Consider the following 21,186-nt stretch of genomic DNA (forward strand, 5'->3'; position numbering starts at 1 on the left):
GACCGACGTCCTAGGGCTTGGCTGCTGACCACTTATACTTGGCTCTCTACCCCTCCTTGCAGAAAGAAACAAACTTTTGTTGTTGTTTTGGATTGAGTTTGGGATTTTGTTATTGTATTTGTTTGACAGGATCTTGTTTTACTGTGTAGCCCAGGCTAACCTTGATCTTTGCAGAATTCTATAGGATTTCTGGGAGTCTGGGTCGGAAGAGGTGATGAGAAAGTATCACAGAACTGGGGTGAAGGTGATGGCTAACATTTCTGATAATGTCTTCCTTGTGTGTCTTTGGGTACACTTTTCAGTGCTGGGGTCCAGTCCAGGCCTTGGCTTGTGCACAAATCGGCCTGGTGCCAGTCTTAGCCCCTCCCCTGTCATTTTAGAATCCAGGATGAGTTCACGGGCTTTGCTATGTGGCAGTCTCTAGCTCCCAAATCTTCCTCTCCGGGGACTCAGGAGCCTCTGCTTACTCTGAGCCAGTCTTGTGAAATTTGGCCAGTGGACATCTTGGTTTTAAGTCGAATGAACTCTTTCTATTAGGATTCTGAGGTTTACAGGAATACCGAGGAGAGAGCCCGTATCCCCTCCTCTGGCTTCTTCGCCCTAGTGTAAGCAGGCAGACTTTCCAGCTAAGCCATTGAGAGGAGGCCAAGGCTGCCAACCAATTAGTTGTGTTATCCTGCTTCTCCAAGCTCGTTCCAAGCACAGTCCTGGTGGCACATAGTGTTTGGCCCTTGTTGTTTCCTTCTCAATACTCATGGTCTCCCAAGCTTCCCAGCAAACTCTTTACCACTTCTCAGAGGCCCGACACCTTTTATCCTAGATGGCCTTGAACTCACTGAGCTGTGAGGATGACCTTGAATGCCTCCACCTCTTGAGTTCCAGATTGCAGGAGTGCACCACCACACTGGATTTATGTGGTACTGGAGAATGAGACCCCCAGGCCTTGTTCATACTAGACAAGCAGAGCTCCATGCCCAGCCCCAAGACCCTCCCTCTGCTCTGTTTACCCACCTTCCTGTTCCAGGTGCAGCATCCACGTCACACGCTGGGTCACCTGCTTGGCTGTGCTGCAGGGCTGGAGGGGCCTGGACATTGATCTGACCCTCTAGGTGCTCACGTGGCCCTTCCATCCCCACAGGTCTCCAACGGTGCAGGCAGCATGTCAGTCTCCCTCGTGGCCGACGAGAACCCATTCGCCCAGGGCGCCTTGAGAACTGAGGACTGCTTCATCCTGGACCATGGCCGAGATGGGAAAATCTTTGTCTGGAAAGGTACGGGCAGGCGCCTAGGGTCCACTGGTCTTCAGAGGTATCAGAGGTCTCAGCCCCAGAGAGAACACTGTCACAATAAGAAATGATCAAGATGCTAAGCTAATGCCTAGCTTTGCAGTTGGCTTACTGTAGGGTCCTCGCCCCTTGCTGAGTCTGAGGCCTTGTTAGGGCTCAAATGACTGTTTGCCAAGTGACTGACAAGATTGGTCCTCTGGGAAGTTAATTGACACTACAGAACATTTATATATCTTTATAAAGTGTAGCTTTGTGGGACCCAAACTCCTGCAGGCCAGCATTCTGGATGGGGTAAGCCGTACGTTATTGTGTGGCTTGCTCTCTGCCAGGGGGTGGGGCACTGGGAAAGTCTTTGTGGATGGAGTTGCTCCTGTGAGACTGTTGGGCCTGGTTGTTTCTGAGACACAGACATCTAAGAAACCCTCTCCCTCTCATCCCCGGGGCTTCCTCAGATGCGCTGAGACTGGTGCTGGGAATTGGGAGGGAGGCAGCAGGTGGAGACAGCAAGAACGTGCTGGGCTGGCTGTCCAGGCGATCTGGGCATGGACCAGTCAGGGCCTCAGCTGACTCTGAGGTTCTCAAGGCTGGAGCAGAAGGAGGAGTGTGTCACCTTGGAAGGGGACATCTGCGCAGGGTGTGCAGCCTGGTGTTTGTACTGACGCAGCAGGTCAACTTCCTGTGACCTCTCTGAGACACCCATTTCCTTATATATGAGAGGGAACAGACAGCCATGACCTCTCAGATTTAAGGCTGTTATATGGATTAAATGAAATAATCTGTGTGTGGTTATGGTACCAAATCTGTGTTCAGTAAGTGAGCCACAGTGGTTAACATGGTTGCTGTTATTGGCCAGGACCCCAGAGGGGGCGTCTCTTGTAACTAGAAGCCCCCAGTTTAGGATGTTGCTCCCTGGTTACCTATGGTCTAAGTTTAAGGAGAGTAGGAGCTTGGGCTGCTGCCCTCTCCTGGGACCTCTGAGCTTCTGTCTTAGTAAGGATTTCTATTGCTGCGAAGAGACACCATGACCACAGCAATTTTTTGTTTGTTTGTTTTTTGTTTTTTGTTTTTCGAGACAAGGTTTCTCTGTAGCTTTGGGGCCTATCCTGGAACTAGCTCTTGTAGACCAGGCTGACCTTGAACTCACAGAGATCCACCTGCCTCTGCCTCCGAAGTGCTGGGATTAAAGGCACACGCCACCACCGCCTGGCTCACAGCAACTATTTTAAGGAAACAATTAATCGGGGCTGGCTTACAGTTCAGAGGTTTAGTCCGTTATCATCATGGCAGGAAGCATGGTGGCACACAGGCTGACATGGTGCTGGAGAAGTAGCTGAGAGTTCTACATCCTGATCTGCAGGCAGCAGGAAGAGAGAGCGACACTGGGCTTGGCTTGAGCATCTGAGACCTCAGAGCCCACCCCCATTGACACACTTCTTCCAACAAGGCCACACCCCCTAATAGTGCCACTCTCTATGAACCAGTGGGGGTCATTTGCATTCAGACCAGCACGGCTGTGACCTGGCATCTTTCCCTTGACTTCTGGCAGGCAAGCAGGCCAACACAGAAGAGCGGAAGGCTGCCCTCAAAACAGCCTCTGACTTCATCACCAAGATGGAGTATCCCAGACAGACCCAGGTAACGGTCTGAGGCCAGAAAGAGACAGATTCAGTTGGGGTAAGGGAGGGAGGAGTCCGCCATCCTCCTTGGGGACCAGGTGGGCACCCGAGGCTCCCTGAGGCCCTTGCTAGGCAGTCTTGCCATGTTCTCCCCTTCTCTCCCCTTTCAGGTTTCCGTTCTCCCAGAGGGTGGAGAGACCCCGCTGTTCAAGCAGTTCTTTAAGAACTGGCGGGACCCAGACCAGACAGACGGCCCCGGCCTGGCCTACCTCTCCAGCCACATTGCCAACGTGGAGCGGGTGCCTTTTGATGCAGCAACACTGCACACCTCCACTGCCATGGCCGCGCAGCATGGCATGGACGATGACGGCACTGGCCAGAAGCAGGTAATGGAACCTCAGGTCTAGAGCAAAGACCTGGCTCTGCCAGATTTCACAGGCCAGGTTCAGTCAGTGGCCCCAAGGTAAAGAATGGCAAAGGGAAGATGGGGGTGATTTTATCAATGTAGCCACACTGGGGAGGACAAGAAAAGGGGCCTCATGGCCCCCAAGTCCAACTTCACAGCCTGGACATGAGGGAGAGAAGGGGCTGGAGGTGTGTGTGTAAGCAAGCAGTCCTGGCCAACGTGTGGCTTAGTCAGCACCTCAGATCTGGTTCACAAGGAGGTCTGAGTAGGTCTGCATATCTGGGCAGGGTGAGAAAGCTGCTCTTGCAGTGACTGCAGGTTCCGAACAGTGACCGTCTTTGCCTTTAGCCTCGCAGGCAGCTGAGATAGGTCAGCAAGGTGCCCCTTGGAGTAACATGCAGAGCTGAGCAAGTAATTCAGAGTAAGGGAGACCCAAACCAAACAGAGACCTAGACATCCTTCCGGCTTCAGTTGCTGCTGGGCCCAGGCAGGAGAAGGATTCTGTGCCTGGGCCAGCTTTTGCTGGCCGCTTCCCTTTCTGTCCCCTCCCTCCCCGGCCCCCGGGGCTTCATGTCCCCACCCTCTGCCTCCCTGAGGAGGTTTCTTTCTTGTTTTCTACCACAGTCACCGTGGATGAGATTCTTTTGTTTAACTTTTGTTTGTTTGTTGGCAACAAATATCACCTGGGTACCTACTATGTGCCGGTCTCTTTGCCGGGCTCCCGGCCCCATCTTTTTGCCTAGGAGTGCCTGGTTGGAAGGGGAGGTGACCTCGGCCACAGCAGAATCTTGAAATCTGTTCTCAGAGTTGAAAAGAGAACAGGGGATTTTGTGGGAACGCAGGAAGGGAAGTGGGAATGAGGTGGCTGGGGTGGGTTTGTTGCTGGGGTCTAGGGGCACATTCCAGGTGTGACTTCTCCCAGTTTGGTGCTGATCCCATCTTCAGGAAGGGCCGTGGATGCCCGTCATGGGGTGTGGTGGTAATACAGTATTTTCGGTTTTCTTTTGTTTTTAGTAGATGCACGACAGATTTGGTTCTGTGCTTTAGAAATACTCCGTAAAAATAGGTAGGAGGCAGAAGCATGAAACTGGGACGTCTGTGATGGTTTAAGGAGAAACAATGAGGCACTTGGGACTAGTACAGGTGGAGGTGTATGCAGAGATGTTGAGGACCCAGAGTCCGTTTCAGGCTGGTGTCCACTGTCTTCCTAAGAAGAGACTACGGGGTCGTCTTTGCATGGCCTCATTACTGTCGTGGATACTCGCTTTCGTTATTGCAGAGTGTGGGGCCGAGGAAGCGGAAGTATTTAGTAGACAGAGAGTTGAGCTTGGCTGAGTCTCCTGGGCCCACTCACTCAACTTCTCTGCCCCTCATTGTAAAATGGGCTTGGGCAGTGTCTCCACTTGACCACCAGGTGTCACTGCAGGGCCTCCCGATGACGAAAGTCCTGTCACCGGATCTCCGTAGAGATGAGCCTGCAGGGGTCATTCCGAGGCCAACCAACTATGGCCCTGTTGAGTGAGATGACCCCTAAAATCCCAGTGCTTCCGTAACAATGGGGAGAATGGAAATGTTGGGGATGAAATATCAGTCCCGTTGGCTAGCGGCTGATGCTGGCACGTAGCATCATGCCATCTGCATGATTAGAGTTTAGGCGTGGAGGACTTCCCCTTAATTGTTTCAGATAAGAAAACTCCGGTCCTGAGAGGCACCTCTCAAGGGGTGGGGCTTAGGTCTGACTCAGGCCTGGCTCAGCCTTCTGATCTAGAGCTATCTTGAGGGGTCTTTCAGGGGGAAGTGAGAGGAGCTGCCCTGCCGCGCCTCTCACGAGCCCTGTGAGTGGGGTATATTGTTCGACTTTTCTTGGACCTGAGTGGCGACCTGTTACCTATACTGTCCGCTATCCTGGGGTCTCCAGCTAGCCCGAGGTAACAGCGTCTGACCCCAACTCCACCCCCGCAGATCTGGAGAATCGAAGGCTCCAACAAGGTACCCGTGGACCCTGCCACATACGGGCAGTTCTATGGAGGCGACAGCTACATCATTCTGTACAATTATCGCCACGGTGGCCGCCAGGGACAGATCATCTACAACTGGTGAGGGGCCTGGGCTGTCCGCTTGGTGTTAGCGGGAGCACGTGGGGACCAGACTGTGCCTGACTGTGGTGGCAAGAGGTAAAGGGCGAGATGACCAGAGGGAGTCTTGATATAGAGGCCTGAGCTGAGACAGCCACACCCTGCTGGGACTCCTTCTTGAAAGACCCTCGGGGAGGACCTTCCCTCAGGAGGAGACCCCTGAACCCAAGGAACAGTCCGAGACCACTGGCTGTAAATAGCAAGAGGTTTATTGGGCGTACACAGGTACCTGGTGCCTCCAGGCTGGGCAGGGGGTCTTTTATATGGAAACGGGCAGGCGGAGCAGGCATATAGAAGCAAAGGCATGGATACAGGAATCCTATTGGTCAATTCGAATGAGGAGATGGGTCAATTTGGGGACAAGTTCCTTGGGGATCTGATAATAATAGCTGACTTGGCCCTATCTAGGGCACATGTAGTTTTTCCCAGGACTGTTCGTTCCCCTCCTAGGCCGGGTGTCTGACCATAGATATCCTGTTTGACCGCCTAGGAGTGCTGACTTTACCTTGAACTTACATCTATTTGTGTGAAAGCTTTGCAAACTGGCGTAACAGCAGCTAAGCTGGGGTCTTTCATTCTCACCCACAACTCTAAACTTCTCGCCATCAGAATATGACGTGCCATCTTAGGGACAGAGACACACCAACCCAGCAGCTCCTGCCAGTCAATGCCAAGTCCCCTTCAGAGGCTGTCTTCCACTGTAATAGTTGTAGATGATTCTGTATTACATAGATACGTAGTATTAGTATGTATGTCAATTACAGCAATTATTTTATTGTTTTATAGCAGAGCATATAATCCCATTGCTCCCAACCCAGAGCAGAGTCCAAAGTTGTCAATCTGAACATTTCGTCCCACCTGTACCCCTGCAGACTCGTCCGCCAAGCCCCATCCTCTCCTGTTGACAGCTTGGCAGTTTTTATTTATCCTTTTTGCATGATCACTGGAAGGATGTGTAAGGTATCCCCAGCTCTCCAGCGTCTGTGTCTGCTCCAGTATCCCCAGCTCTCCATTCCTGTCTTTTCTGGCCCAGGCCCTAACTGAGACTCCATGGGACATCTCTAGGACCCCACAGGGTGTATCTTGTGTCCCTTCAGTCCCCTGGGATCTGCCCTTTTCCTTCATGACCATAACCCCCTGAAGAGTGATGCTCAGGAACCACGCACTCAGACTCAGTTCCAAAGCCCCATACTTCTAAAGCAGCTGCACTTATAAACTAGATAATACACAAATTATGATGGGGAGTCGTGGGGACTGAGCCCAGATTCTTGGACGTACTAGGCAAACCATTACTACTGATCTATAAGTCCAGCACCCTTTTTGCCTTTTATTTGAGGCAGAGTCTCACTAATTTGCTCATGCTGGCCTTGAACTTGCAGTCCTCCTGCCTCGGCCTCTCAAGTAGCTGAGACTCCAGGCCTGCACCACTAAGCTCAACATATGATACAGATTTTTTTGAGACAATGTTTCTTTATGAAGCCCTGGCTACCTGGAACTCACCCTGTAGATCAGGCTGGACTCCAGCTCAGAGATCTGCCTGCCTCCGCCTCCTTAGTACTGGAATTAAAGACTTGCGCCACCATGCCCGGTTGATACAAAATTCTTAAGAAGGCTTTTGACTTACAGCATATGCCTGGTACAAGGTCCAGCCTTGGCAAGTGGAGGCAGGGGACCGTGAGTCTCTGTAACACTCCCGTCTCAGGGTATCCCCATGAGGCTATGTCTGGTGTCTTTCCCTACCGATGACACATCTCATACCTGCTGTTTCCAGCCCATCTTGCATACAGGGAGATGCCCTGACCACTTTTGTACATTTTGCTTTTGAGTCCCAGTACCCTCTCATGGCTGTCCATCAGGGGATGGACCAGGGAGGTTCCTGCAGGGACATTTAGGACAAGGAGATCTACCTACTGTAGTTGGACCTATGATACTAAGTAAGAACACAGTCTGCTGAGCTGGGGTGGGCAGAGTGGGGAGGCTATTGTCGCTGGTTCTCCCCACTGCTCCATCTCTACAACAAGGAGGCTTATGGGTTACTGGAGCTGAGGGCAAGAAAGAGGCCCAGGGCTCTATGTAAGCTAGGGCTGAGTCTCTCTCCCTCTTCTAGGCAGGGCGCCCAGTCTACCCAGGATGAGGTTGCTGCATCTGCCATCCTGAGTGCCCAACTGGATGAGGAGCTGGGAGGAACTCCTGTCCAGGTGAGTCAGAACAGTGCCTCTTAGGGCTCCAGTCAGGGCTTGTTCTCTCTGCTCATTTATCTTCCTAATTATTCATGCACTCATCCAGGCACCTGCCCCCTCACCATCATCCATCCGTCCATCCATCTGTCCGTCCATCCATCCATCCATCCATCCATCCATCCATCCGTCCATCCATCTGTCCGCCCATCTCTCCATCTGTCCATCCATCTATCTGCCCGTCTATCCGTCCGTCCGTCCCTCCATCCATCTCTCCATCTGTCCATCCATCTATCCGCCCGTCTGTCCGTCCGCCCGTCTGTCCGTCCGTCCGTCCATCCATTCATCCTTCCATCCATCTATCCATCCGTCCATCCATCTGTCTGCCCATCTGTCCATCTGTCCGTCCATCTACCCATGCACACACCTACCTACCCATCCACCCACTTACCATCCATCCATCCGTCCATCTGTCCATCCATCCATCCATCCATCCATCCATCCATCCGTCCATGTATCTGTCTGTTCATCCATCCACCCATGCACCCACCCACCCATCCATCCATCCGTCCCTTGGTCCATCCACTCACCCACCCAACCATCCATCTGCTCACCGACCCATGCAACAGATATTTATGCAGGGTTTTGTCTGTACTGGGCTTAGTGTCGGCATCCAGTATATAGACACTGTCTTTCCTGGGCAGTGTCTCCATACCCTCCCTTGGCTGTGAGGCAGGAATGACACAGTTGGTTCCTGTAGGGCACATTTAGGACAAGGAAACCCATGTGCTGCTTTAGTTCTAAGTAGGAAGATGGTGGAGGTTGGGGCTGTGTGGGGTACAGCAGAGCCTCCAGATCTGAGGGCTTTTTGCATCCCTCTGCCCCCTGACTTGTTTAGGACTGACATCAGCATTCTGGAAGAATATACATAAGCAATCTGCTCTTCCTTTTAAGGTCATATTTGCAAACTTGGAGTCCCCTGGTTCTTGGAGCAGACTCAGGGACTGCAGGGCAAGGCTTCACGGAGACAATGGGTGGGAAAACAGCCAAGACAGCAGCAACCAGGGGCTTTGGCAGTGCCATCATCCCCAGCTCGCCCTGCTCAGTGCTCCGGTGCTGCCAGGTCATAGTTCTCCCATCCATAGCCAGATGTGGTAGTCTTTCTGAAGGGAGCGGTCCAGAGTCACAGAGAAACGCTGTTGGATGGGGGTGGGGGGCTGGAGAGACGGCTCAGCGGTTAAGAGCACTGACTGCTGTTCCAGAGGACCTAGGGTCAATTCTCAGCACCCACAAAGCAGCTCACAACTGTTTGTAACCCCAGTTCCAGGGGATCTGACACCCTCACACAGATATACATGCAGGCAAAAACACTGTTGTATAAAATTTAAAAAACTATGAAAAAGCAAAGCTGATCTTCTCCTCTCTCACCACCAGAGTCGAGTGGTCCAAGGCAAGGAACCTGCACACCTCATGAGCTTGTTTGGCGGGAAACCCATGATCATCTACAAGGGTGGTACCTCCCGAGACGGGGGTCAGACAACCCCTGCCAGTACCCGTCTCTTCCAAGTCCGAGCCAGCAGCTCTGGAGCCACCAGAGCCGTTGAGGTAATGTCAGGTCCCGGAACGTGGGCAAGATTGCCCTCCTGACGTCTTCTAAACCCACTGAGTAGACCTCCAGAGGCCCAGGGTTGAGAAGGCCTGGGTGGGATGAGGAAGCAGATTTTCAGGGCTTTCTGACTCGGCAGCCCCTTATCCCATCAGACCTCCATCATAGGCAGCTCACTACCTTCTCCAGAATTCATTCCGTGCAGCCTGAACTGCATGTCTGGCTCCACTGTAGTAGACCACTATGGTCTCGGCACTGTGGAGAATTGCTCTAGTACTTCCTTTGTTTTTGAACATTCAACTTTTGTTAATGTAGCCCCAAATTTCAGATCATTCTCACTTGTCACAGCATGTCTGAGAAGTGTGGGAGTTAGCCTGACCCCTCAGTGTCCAAAGTCTGTGTGCTGTCCGTCTGTGAGGGAAGAGGTCCACTTGCTGCAGGGTCCCTGGGCTGTCAGGATGGGCTGGGTTGCATTTCCTTGCTCCTGACTGAATGCTGTATTCCCCACCCGCCTCCAGGTGATGCCCAAGGCTGGTGCTCTGAACTCCAATGATGCCTTCGTGCTGAAAACCCCGTCAGCCGCCTACCTGTGGGTGGGTGCAGGAGCCAGCGAGGCAGAGAAGACCGGGGCCCAGGAGCTGCTGAGGGTGCTGCGAGCCCAGCCTGTGCAGGTGGAGGAAGGCAGAGAGCCAGGTGGGAGCCAGGGCCCCACCACTTCCATCTGCATCCTTCTCTGGTGCCTTCACCCTTGTGGGTGTTAAATGGGAGCAGGAGGATGAAATGAGCCCAGTGGCCAGTGAATGACAGGGTAGTCTCCAGACACTGAAGGAAAGAGAACTTGGCATGGATGGTCCAAGAGGACCCCGGAGATGGTGACAAGGGGTGACAGTGTCAGAGGGGTTCTCCTTACCTTTAGAGCTACAGAGAGAAGGGTATTAGTCATCTTTGATACTAAGAACCCATCCCCTCCTTCTTGGTACCTCATGGAAGCAGTGAAGGGTTGCTTGGTCTGCATCTGCCCGGCAGAAACCACTGTTAGGACACATGTTCTTCTTTCCCAGCCCCACTTTGGTGGCTGATGTATCACTGAGGCTTTTGAGTACTTGAAATGTGACTGTGGGGATGAGTGGACACGAGGCAGGTGTAACTGTTTGTGATACATTTCTATAGCAATGGTCACATGCAAACAGAACACACATAGAGCAGGTGTTGTAGAAAGAACATGGGGATTGGACTTGGAAAAGGTTTGCCCCCTGGCTTTATCACTCCCAGGCTTTGTGAATTACGTGAATCGCTGTCTCTGGGTCTCTGTGTGCTGAGTGGAGACAGTTATCCCCTTCCTGTGGTGCTGTTGTCTCTGTCATGAGTCTTATGCCAGCTTGCCCTTTCCAGGCCTTTCCATTCCCTTCTATCTCAAGCCCCTGGGGTCTTAAAGTGGAGAGCAGCCAGTTGAATATGGGCACAGTTTGGTCTGGGGTCTGGTGAGATGTGCTCATGGGGCCCTGGTTTCCCTTGGCAACTGACACCGTCTCCCTTCATAGATGGCTTCTGGGAGGCTCTGGGTGGGAAGACTGTCTACCGTACATCCCCAAGGCTGAAGGACAAGAAGATGGATGCCCATCCTCCTCGCCTCTTTGCCTGTTCCAACAGGATCGGACGCTTTGTGGTGAGTGGCGGTGACACCTTTGCTTGTGCCTAGGGAATTAGGTGGGTTTGGGGGTCAATGGACCTCAGAGCCTAGAGAAACAGCCTGGCCCAGTGGCAGAGGAAGGGCCCCTGAAGGCAGGACCAGCTCTGTGCACTCATCCTGGGAACCAATTGGAGCTGATGCTTCTTACTTGACCTCCTCTGACCCTTCCCAGATCGAAGAGGTTCCCGGCGAGCTTATGCAGGAAGACCTGGCTACTGATGATGTCATGCTCCTGGATACCTGGGACCAGGTGAGTTAAGGAGAAAAGGAGAAGGCCAAGACAGAGGGAGAAGCAGGACTCTTAACAAGGAGGGCATAAAAGACACAACATCGCCAGGCAGTGGTGGCTCACATCTTTAATCCCAGCACTCGGGAGGCAGAGGCAGGTGGATCTCTGTGAGTTCGAGACCAGCCTGGTCTACAAGAGCTATTTCCAGGACAGGCTCCAAACCTACAGAGAAACTCTGTCTTGAAAAACAAAACAAACAAACAAAAAACAAACAAACAAAAAGACACAACACCAGGTGTTTCCGGGGAGGTCCTGAATGGCTGTAAACCACATCATCCCCTCTCTCTGAGCCTCCATTTCCTCAGATGTATAAAATGGAAGCAGCGGGACCTGCCTGGCAGGTGCATTTCCACTGGAAACTGTAAAGCACCCTAGAAACCCAGGCTGCATAACCATGCTTCCTGACCTTTCCCCCTTAGCCTCAGGCGCTGTGCATTCTGACCTTAAGTCTGTATGAAGAAGGTTGAACTTAGTGTGTCAGAAGTATGCAGCAGGCCACAGCTGCCCAGTGTCATTTGGAGGCTTGGGGATATCACTCCCCAGCTCTGGGATCTCTCACGTCATCTGCTAGGGTGGCTGCTGTGAAGACCCAGAATGGATGGCATTCATTCATTCACCCAGCATCAACTGAGCATCCGAACAGCGCTCTGTGGGGGATGCTGGAAATGAAGGATTGCACCAAGTTAACCTCCTCTCCCCCCAGGCCTGTTCCCAGGGGAGCATTAGCTCAGTAACCCCTTCTATCAAGTACCTGCTCCCAGCATCCTCCAGGCTATAGAATGGCTGGACACAAAGGCCCAAGTCTGTCTTTCTCCCATGGGCAGCTTTGGGGCAGCCCAGGGGGAAGATCATGGTTTGCAGCCTGAGCCATTCGACTGTCGTTGTTGACTAAGTTGCTGGTGACTTCACCTGCTTATGCATCTCCTTGGCAGTCCTTGGCCAATGTTTCTTGGCCATTCCATTTTCCAGGCAAAATGTTAAGTGCGGGGAATCCTGAGCCAAGCCAAAGGGACACAGGGCCCATCCCAGCTCGAGGCTTTTCCAGTTCTGTAAGGAACACGTATCATAAATAAGGGAACGCAGTCAAGCCTGACATTTTCTTGTCTAAGGTATCTGACAACATCGATCGCCGTAGATCAGTGACAATTGCTCTTGAGTGTGATTATCTTGAGAGATGATGCATGAAAGTAGACGCAGAACTGGGGCGATGGCCCAGCGAGCAGAGCGCTTGCCGCATAAGCATGAGGACCCGAGTTCAGGTCCCTAGACTTCAAGGAAAAGCTGAGAATGATAAGGTGTGTCCATAATTCCATGCCCCTGAGGCGAGAGGAGAATAGAGGGGTCAGATGGAATCCCCCAAAAGCTCACAGGCCAGCTAGTCTGCTTACAACACTGTGAACAAGAAGAAGAGAAACCCTGTCTCGAAAAACCAAAAAGAAGAAGAAGAAGAAGAAGAAGAAGAAGAAGAAGAAGAAGAAGAAGAAGAAGAAGAAGAAGAAGAAGAAGAAGAAGAAGAAGATCCTACCTCAAAGTGTACGGTGAGGACCCACACCCAAGGCTGTCCTCCAACCTCCCCATGTGCACTGAGGCACAAGTATGCACACATGCATACACACAAAGATTTAAAGAAAAATAGATGGTGTGTAAAGACCAACAGAGTAGGTTTCTGTGTGTGACCAAACTTGTCGTAAGGCTCACGGTGGCATGGACTCTTTATTACAAGCTTTAGACATGTACTAGTCAAGACGCAGAGCTGGGTAGCCATTGTTGGATGGCTAAGGGCATCTGTCTACCCATTTGTTGAGTGGCTCCATGCCTTTGAAGGTTTTCCAACTCTGCCCCCTATGTCGCAATGGTTCTGACTGAAGCAGACTGGGATGAGGAGACTTGAGGAAGGGTGCAGCCTGAGGCGGACTGGACCTGCCCCCCAGAGGGGCCTTACCTCTCAGCTGCACCCCAGCCTCCAGGTCCTCCTGTGCGTCTTTGTCTTTGGCACAGCGGCTGCACCTTGTTCTACTGCTATTTCAGCCAGCAACTGTGGCTCTGCCATTGTTGGTTGCTTCTCTGACACTGACCTGACTGCTCATGCCTCAGCCTGGCGGGAATTCTGTTCTTGCAGGCACCAGCTCTGTCTTCACCACTAAATCTCTATCATTCTCTTTATCAATAAGACTTGAGATTCAAAGGCGGCATTGAAAACTTGCTAGATTAAAGAGGTTAAGTAACAATTAACTAACCTCTCCTTGCTGGGTCTCCTACAAAGCCCATTCTTCCACTCCACCAAAACAAAGAAAGCTGTGCGATTCCAACTCCCTCCCTACTTCTTCCAGCTCATCACTGTCTCTCCCGCCCTTGTTTTTTTAATGGCATTGACTGTCACCAGCACTTCTTATGGGATTTTCATTCCGTGTCTCACGTCCAGGTCTTTGTCTGGGTTGGAAAGGAAGAAGAAAAGACAGAAGCCTTGACTTCTGGTGAGGACGGGAGGCTCTCCAGTGGGGGTGGGATCTTTAGCTGCGGTGGTGTCTTTGGCTGTGGGAGTTGGCTGTGGGGGGTGGGGTCTTTGGCTGTGGGTGGCTGTAGGTAGGTGATGCTGTTCTAGGAGTTAGCATCCATGGGGTGGGGACTTCCTGCTCATAGTCTGCCCCTCTGGGAACCCTGCTTGGGGTGATGATGCCCCGAGGCTTTCCATAATTGCCTGAGGCAATGAGTTTATCAAGAAGAAAGGTTATTTGGGAAGGTTCAGCCCAGGTGGATTCAGACTCTGGGGATTTTGAGACTGTAACAAAGTATCAAGGTGGTGGGGAGTGTGTTCAGACTCTAAGGATTTTGAGACTGTAACAAAGTATTAAGGTGGCGTGTGTGTGTTCAGAGTAAAGCCGTCCGACTTGGAACAGAGATGAAAGAGTGGGGTCTCACTGCCACCTTAAAGGGCATGCCTCAAGGGGCAGAAGACACCACCCCTTAGAGTTCTCACTGCCCCCAGGCTGAGGACCCAGGCTTTTAGGGATGTTCCAGGTCTAAGCTACCACAGGTGTGAAAAAATAAATGTGTCCCTTCAGAATGCCTGAGGATTTCCTGGGGAACAGAACAGAGACAAGCCCATGTCCAAGTCCCAGGATGTCGAAGGGATTTTATTGTTAGGGTCTCTGTGTGGGAAAGTAGAATCTTGGTGGCTAATCTTGAGGCTGAACTCTAGGACTGGTTTCTTTATTTAATATCTTAATCAGCAGGAGGAAATGATACACTCAGGGAAGGTCTGAGAACTTTGTAGTTCCTGTTCTTCCTGTATTGGGGGCAGTCCACGTGAGGTCTTTGCTTTAAGCATTGGTGGTACTTAAGCATTGGTAGGGCCGAGACCACATTTTCTGGCAGCCCCAACTCTCTCCCTGAGGAGGAGACCCTAAGATTCACTGGATTTCTTCTCCATGTGTGCCTGCAGCGAAGCGGTACATCGAGACGGACCCAGCTAATCGGGACAGGCGGACCCCCATCACGGTCGTGAGGCAGGGCTTTGAGCCTCCATCCTTTGTGGGCTGGTTCCTCGGTTGGGATGACAACTACTGGTCGGTGGATCCCTTGGACAGGGCCTTGGCTGAGCTGTCTGCCTGAGTAAGGACCAGAGCCACCGGTGTCACCAGTCAGTGCCTTTGAGAATTCCCATCTTCCAAAGAGCTCATACAGCAAGCAGAAAGTTATTCTGTGTGTGTGTGTGTGTGTATGTGTGTGTGTGTTTTTTACAGTAGCCAAAACCAGCCCTGGGAAAATTCAGGGTCTTTACAAAATTGCCTCAAGTATCCGTGCTTTGGAAATTAAATTTAATAAAAGCTTTTTGAAGTGTGTTCTCCCCAGGCATGTCATTGCTTTGTTCATTCCATGGCCCTAGCCACACAATGGTCTCTGAACCTGCTCCTAGTCCTGATGAGTTGGCGGTGCCCAGGTAGGGGCCTCCCGGGGGCTGTAAGCCAGCCGATGAACTCCAGCCACCTTGTGTGTGTGTGTCTTGGTCCTTGAGAAGTTGATGGCACACTACCAAGTGTTCTAGTTTGCCTTCTCTTGTGATAAAAACAGTGACCAAAAGCAATGAGGAGGAAATGGCTTCTTTTATCTCCTAATTTGTAGCCTGTCATGAAAGGAGGTCAGGGCAGGAACTGAAGAAGAGGCCATGGGGGAGTGCTGCTTATTAGCTTGCTTCCCAAGCCTTGCTTATACAATCCAGGCACCGCCACCTCTAGTGGGCTGGGGCCTCTCCCATCAAACATTAATCAAGAAAATGTCACCACAGACTTCCCTACAGACCACTGGGAGAGGTAACTGCTCAGCTGAGGTTCCCTTTCCCAGATGCTCCTGGATTGTTTCTAGCAGACAAAAACTAACCAGAATAAGAAGCCAGCAACCAAGAGGCTGACCAAAAGGGGCAGGAAGGAAAGAGGCTGAGCGGAAGTGTCCTGCTTACCGCTTGGTCCTACAGTGTCTGCAAAGCTTTTAGGTAGGCCTGGTCCAAACAGGAAATGTTTTGATTTGTTTTAAATTGAGGGTATGGTTCATTTTTTGTTTCTTTTTTCTTTTTTTGGAATTGAACCCCAGATCCTGTGCAAGGTAGATAAGTGCTCTGCCAGTGAGCCACACTCTCTCTCTCTCCCTCCCTCCCTTCTCTCTCTCTCTCTCTCTCTCTCTCTCTCTCTCTCTCTCTCTCTCTCTCTCTCTGTGTGTAAGTCAGAGGACAACTTTGAGGAATCCCTTCTATGCTATGTGAGCTGCAGGTGCCTTTACCCTCTGAGCAACTTCACCTCTCCCTTCCTGAACCCTGTTCTATTTTATTTTGAGAAAAGGTCTCACTAAGTTGTCCAGTGTAGCCAAACTTTTTCCTCTGTCCTGTCTGCAGGTTCCCACAGCCACTTATGAAATAATCATTTGGAAGCTTAATATCTTAATATTAATTATAATTGCTTGGCCAATGACTCAGCTTCTTACTGGTGAGCTGTCTATATAAATTAACCCATTTCTAATAATCTGCATATCTCCACGTGTCCCGTGGTTTACCGGTAATGCTCTGCTGGCATCTCCCTGACTCCACCCCCTTTCTTCCTGTCTCTCAGCCTGGACTTCCTGCCCAGCCACACTCCGCCCTGCCATAGGCCAAAGCAGCCTCCCCATCAGCCAATCGTAATAAACACATTCACAGCATACAGAGGGGCATCTCACATGAGTTCAGGATTTATTTGAATTGCAAATATCCTTCTCACCCTCCCCCAAACTGAGATTCTAGGTATATGCTACCATGCCCAGTTCTGTGTTTTTTATTTTTCCTTTTGTATAATAAGTTTAGTATGACAGAGTATTTTATTTTAATCAGTCTTAGGCATATAATTCAGTGATATTACATAGATCTATAATGTATATATAAACATTTTAAAAGGATTTTTAATTTTATGTGTATGAGTGTTTGGCCTGTATGTATATGTGCGCACCATGTGAGTGAGATAAAGGAACTTTAATTCTGGCGCTGAAGTTGTAGACAGTGGTGAGCTGCCGTGTGGCTGCTGGGACTCTAACCTGGGTCCTCTTGAAGAGCAGCTAGTTCTCTTAGCAGCTGAGCTGTCTCTCCACCCCAAATCAAGCATTTTTATAGCCATCAACCTCAGTAATTAATAATGACAGTAGCAATAGTAATAATAAATTATAACAATATTGCTTTTTTTTTCAAAGCAGAGTTTCTCTGTGGAGTCCTGGGTGTCATGAAACTCGCTCTATAGACCAGGCTGGCCTCAAACTCACAGAGATCTACCCACCTTTGCTTCCCAAGTGGTGCGATTAAAGGCATACACTACAACTCTTTGCTTCTAAGTGCTTATTAAATAAATAAACCATCACCTTCTCTTTTTCCATCACCCTAGGAATCTCTATTCTTTCAGCCTTTATAAGTTTGATTATTCTGCATACCTCACCTAAGAGGAGTCACATAATATTTATTGTCTGTGTCTGGCTTATTTTTACTCAGAATTATGCTTTAAAACCAGGCTTTGATCACCATTGATGGGCGAATACTACTCCATTGCATGGCTATACCTCATTCATTCACCCACCATGGATGGTTGGATTATTTCCACCTTCTGACTGTTGTGTTCAATGCTGTTGTGAATGCAGGGTGAAAATATGTATTCTTTGAATGTTCTGAGTCAAATGAGCATGTGAGTCTTGGCTCCCTTGTCCTGTTCACTGTCATTAGGAGGCCTGACCTTGATAGAGTTCAAAGTCAACTACATTCCCTAGAGTAAGAAGCAGACAAAGTGTGTTATCATAGAGACATAGCCTGTGGTGTCTGCCTGTATCTGTTTTCTACAGCTGGTCCCTTCTGTTTATTCTATTACTCAAGACTCTTTGGTGAGATCTCTGCCTTGGCAACTGCCGTAGCCAGAGAGGCTCCTGGATCTGCCCAGGTTTGCAACCTTTGGAACACAGGGGAGGTATTCCTTGGTGTCCAAAGTGGTCCCTCTAGGCCTGAGTCTCTGCTGGTCTTCAGAGCATCAGAACTCCCTCCTGGATGCTCCCACGAACTGCTTCAAAAACTTTTCTCCTGGAGGTGCCAGACCAGTGCAAGGAACTCAAGGACGGAGCCTGTTCCCTCCCCTCTTTCCTTCTGGAGTTGTCTGACCACTTTTCCTCCTCTTGGCCCATGCCACTCCATGTTACAGGAGGGAGCTTCTGTATGTGGACTATAGAACAGCCCAGGGTGAGGTTTGGATGGTAGGAAGCCTGGGAGAGAGATGTCTGTATTTACACTGTTGTTTCCAACTCTGGCTGGGCCCAGAAACTGTCCAGGGAGCTTTTTAGAAGCATGGTTCCCTTGGGACCCTGTCTCCAGAGAATCTGAGTCATTGCCAGAGTGATGAGGGCAACACAGGAGGAATTTTCCTAGTGGAAGAGGAGCTGGGTTGAGAAACAAAGGTGGGGTGCTGTGGGGAGAATGGAGCACTCGGGGGGTGGGGCAGACGTGTGGCCATTGCAACTTTGGAGTAACCAGTGGACAGGAGCCTTGAACACTGTGCCAAGAGGCTTGGCTTGCCTTGCCTACCTCCAAAGGGTGGCTCTTGGTAGTCAAAGCAATTGACCCAGCAAGCGTAACATCCTGAAAACGCTTAGCAGAACAGCAGACCAGAGTTAAAACAGTTCATCTTGGAAGGAATCACAAAGCTCCAGGCATTAAGCTCCAGAAGTAAACAACACGAAAGCCTCAGGAAGTCCCTGAAGCTGATCCTATCCATTAGGGCTCTCCCTCCCCACATTTACCTAAGCTGATAAGGACTGCTGGGAGGCTCAGAGAAAGCAGGTTGCCCAGAGATGCTCAATATTCCAGGCCTGGAAGAGACAACTCTGCCTGTTGAGCTGAAGCTCTGTGAGTTCCAGGTGCCCAGCTTACTACACTGTCACTCATCCTGGGGTGAGCTTTGGTGATGCAGCTAGCTGTCTCTGAGTCATTTCTGCTCTTGTAAGTGACCCCAATAAACCCATTTGGTTCATCAAGTTGGACTCTGATGGTCTCCTGCAGATTTGGCTCACTCTTTGGGAGAGTAGGTACTTATTCACACCTCCCCAGGGTGACACACGACAGGGCCTTCTCTTCAGGGAGATGGAGGTTGCTGTGGACAAAGCCAGCTTGCTTCCTGGAAATCCATGGTTCTGGCTTAACCCAATGTAGGATTCTAGCAAGTGGTGGAAAATTACATGCATAGATCCTAGTGCATTGTGGGAATAAACTTGCCCTGTGCTGGGGTGACTAGGGTGTGTTGGACTGTACATGATGAAGAACCAGCCCAAACTAAATCGCCTTAAGAGCTCTCTGTGAGAGTCCAGAGTTTTTGGTGTTTGACTCAAGCCACTGTGGGCTTAGGTTTCCCACCAGATCTGTTGGCTTTGAGCATCAGAATGGTAGTCAAGTATCTGGGGTATTAGGGCTCTCAACTGTGCATCAGCAAGCTGAGGGCAGACAAATCTGTTGTTTGTAAATGTTTTCCTTGGGGAGGGAGAGGATGAGCTGCTTCCAAGTCCACAGAAAACCTTTCTTCGGTTCTCAGGAATCCGCATGCCCATTCCTGGCCAGATAAGTGAGTGATGTCCATCTGGTTGCTGGGTGAATTTCTCCTGTCCTGCGTGAACATTCTTAGAGGGATCCTGGGGAACACTAGGGGTTCTGAGGCAGGAAGGAGGCAAGAAGACACAGTGAATGGCTATTTGGTTGACTTTTGGGGGGGCCAGATGCTAAAAATAAAAACCCTAACAGTAGACTGCTGCAGCTTTGTGTAGTCATTATCAGAGGGTTTCAACTCCGGCCCGTTTCTCCCTCCCCCAGCAAAATCTTAAGAGTTTACTTGTATTCTTATGAGTGTTTGTCTGCAAGGGCATATGTGCGCCACATGTGTGCCTGGTGCCTGAGGAGGCCACAGAGTGTTGGGTCCCCCAGAAGTGAGCTGCTGCTGGTCGTGACAGGTGAGACCAAGCAGAGGCTCCTCCATCTTGTATTCTTGCTGAGGCCATTTCAGCTTTAACTAGAATTTGACCTCCTTGACAGAGAATCCCATGGAATTACCCATCTCTAGTCTAGGAACCCAAGGTCAGGATGTCCTAGCTAACTTTTCTTAGTATCCGTTCAGCCACCTGCTGGTGCAGAACCTCCTCCAGCTGATTCTTACAGCTTCTGTCCGGTTGCTTGTTTCTGCAAAGTCTGCCCCTGAGGCATTGAGCAAGATGCCAGAACATGGTTTCTGCCTTCAGAAGCCTCATGCTCTGGACACTTGGATTACACCTGGCTTCCCAAATACCTGTCCCAGATGGCTAAAGATTTTCAGCAGGTTACAAACTATGTCTGAGTGCTCACCTCTGGTGAACACCCCACAACAGTGTGGGTGCTGGAAGGGAGCCCGGGTTTCTCTGCAAGAGGAACAAGTTCTACCCTTTGAGTCGTCTCTCTAGCCCCTCACCCCAGAATCTTTAGGAAATACATTTTGTTTCATGTGTAGGTGCACGTGCACATCACGGCAGATCTGTGGCAGTCAGAAGACAACCTGTGGCGTTGGCTCTTTCCACCATGTGTGTCCTGGGACTTGAACTCAGATCATTGGGCTTTCAGGCAGGCACCTTTGCTCACTAGAACCTCAGTTGTCACAGTGGCTTCCAACTTCCTCTCACAAAGCCCTTCTGGTTACAGGGAAGATTTAAAACAGCCATGTGCATCTCTTTAGTGTTGCCTTTAGACAAACCCTAGCCTCATCCGAGCCTGGACCTGCTCTATACCTGATGTCGTGGGCATCATTGTTAAGAGACAGACAGCCTGATGAATCCAGCGATTCCCCGTGGCCTGGTTCACACACCAGGTAAGATTGTGAGTGAAAAGAAAGATGGCAGCCTGCTGTGCGCAGTGCTTGTCATTCTCTGAGTGTGATCTTTAGTTGGCACAGAGCTGTTTCGGGTAACTGGGTATCTATTTGTAGAGTTAGGGTATAGGAATAAGGTTGTCCAGGAGTTCTGATATTTCGAAGGCACGGTGGCTAGAGCAGTGTTCCCCTCGTTAAGTATACAAGTTTGCATGCTCCCTGATGTGTGCAATTTTCAGTGATGACCTATAGCTTTTAGCACGCTCTCAAAAGGGTGGCAGATAGGAACCATCCAAGGGCATGGTACAGACTGGGTGGTTCAGGGAAGAACCCTCAGGAGCACCATTTTCAAATTGGAATCCGCAGGATTCTATGAGGGACTTGTGAGATCTTACAAACAGAATTCAAACTCCATGTAAGTGGTAAGGAGATCGGATGCTAAGGAGCATGGCTGAGTGGAGAGCCCGGGTTGAAGGCCCCTTCTGTAGCTGTCCTCACTGGGGCTCTCAGTGCTGCACATGCGGACACTGCCAAGAGACACGTGTTCCAGTGGATCATTCCCTTGGAAATAAAGGTTTGCTGCTAAAAGGAAATCTGAAAAGCAATGGTA

At 50.5% G+C, this 21,186-nt stretch overlaps 1 protein-coding gene across 2 annotated transcripts in view; it reads left to right on the forward strand.

Annotated features, from left to right (window-relative positions):
• The window catches only part of Gsn (gelsolin), a 56,430-nt gene extending 41,374 nt beyond the window's left edge, over positions 1 to 15,056 (forward strand). For both annotated transcript variants that reach the window (XM_057754778.1, XM_057754777.1), the window contains 11 exons: positions 1,139 to 1,271; positions 2,833 to 2,921; positions 3,073 to 3,288; positions 5,271 to 5,404; positions 7,551 to 7,641; positions 9,055 to 9,225; positions 9,745 to 9,919; positions 10,768 to 10,892; positions 11,089 to 11,166; positions 13,628 to 13,679; positions 14,648 to 15,056. In XM_057754778.1, coding sequence (XP_057610761.1) covers positions 1,139 to 1,271; positions 2,833 to 2,921; positions 3,073 to 3,288; positions 5,271 to 5,404; positions 7,551 to 7,641; positions 9,055 to 9,225; positions 9,745 to 9,919; positions 10,768 to 10,892; positions 11,089 to 11,166; positions 13,628 to 13,679; positions 14,648 to 14,817 — 1,434 coding nt within the window. In that variant the 3' untranslated portion in view covers positions 14,818 to 15,056. The remainder of the gene's footprint in view (positions 1 to 1,138; positions 1,272 to 2,832; positions 2,922 to 3,072; positions 3,289 to 5,270; positions 5,405 to 7,550; positions 7,642 to 9,054; positions 9,226 to 9,744; positions 9,920 to 10,767; positions 10,893 to 11,088; positions 11,167 to 13,627; positions 13,680 to 14,647) is intronic.
• The last annotated feature ends 6,130 nt before the right edge of the window (positions 15,057 to 21,186 follow it).

The sequence above is a fragment of the Chionomys nivalis genome, chromosome 22 (genome assembly GCF_950005125.1).
Source record: "Chionomys nivalis chromosome 22, mChiNiv1.1, whole genome shotgun sequence".
NCBI lineage: Eukaryota > Metazoa > Chordata > Mammalia > Rodentia > Cricetidae > Chionomys > Chionomys nivalis.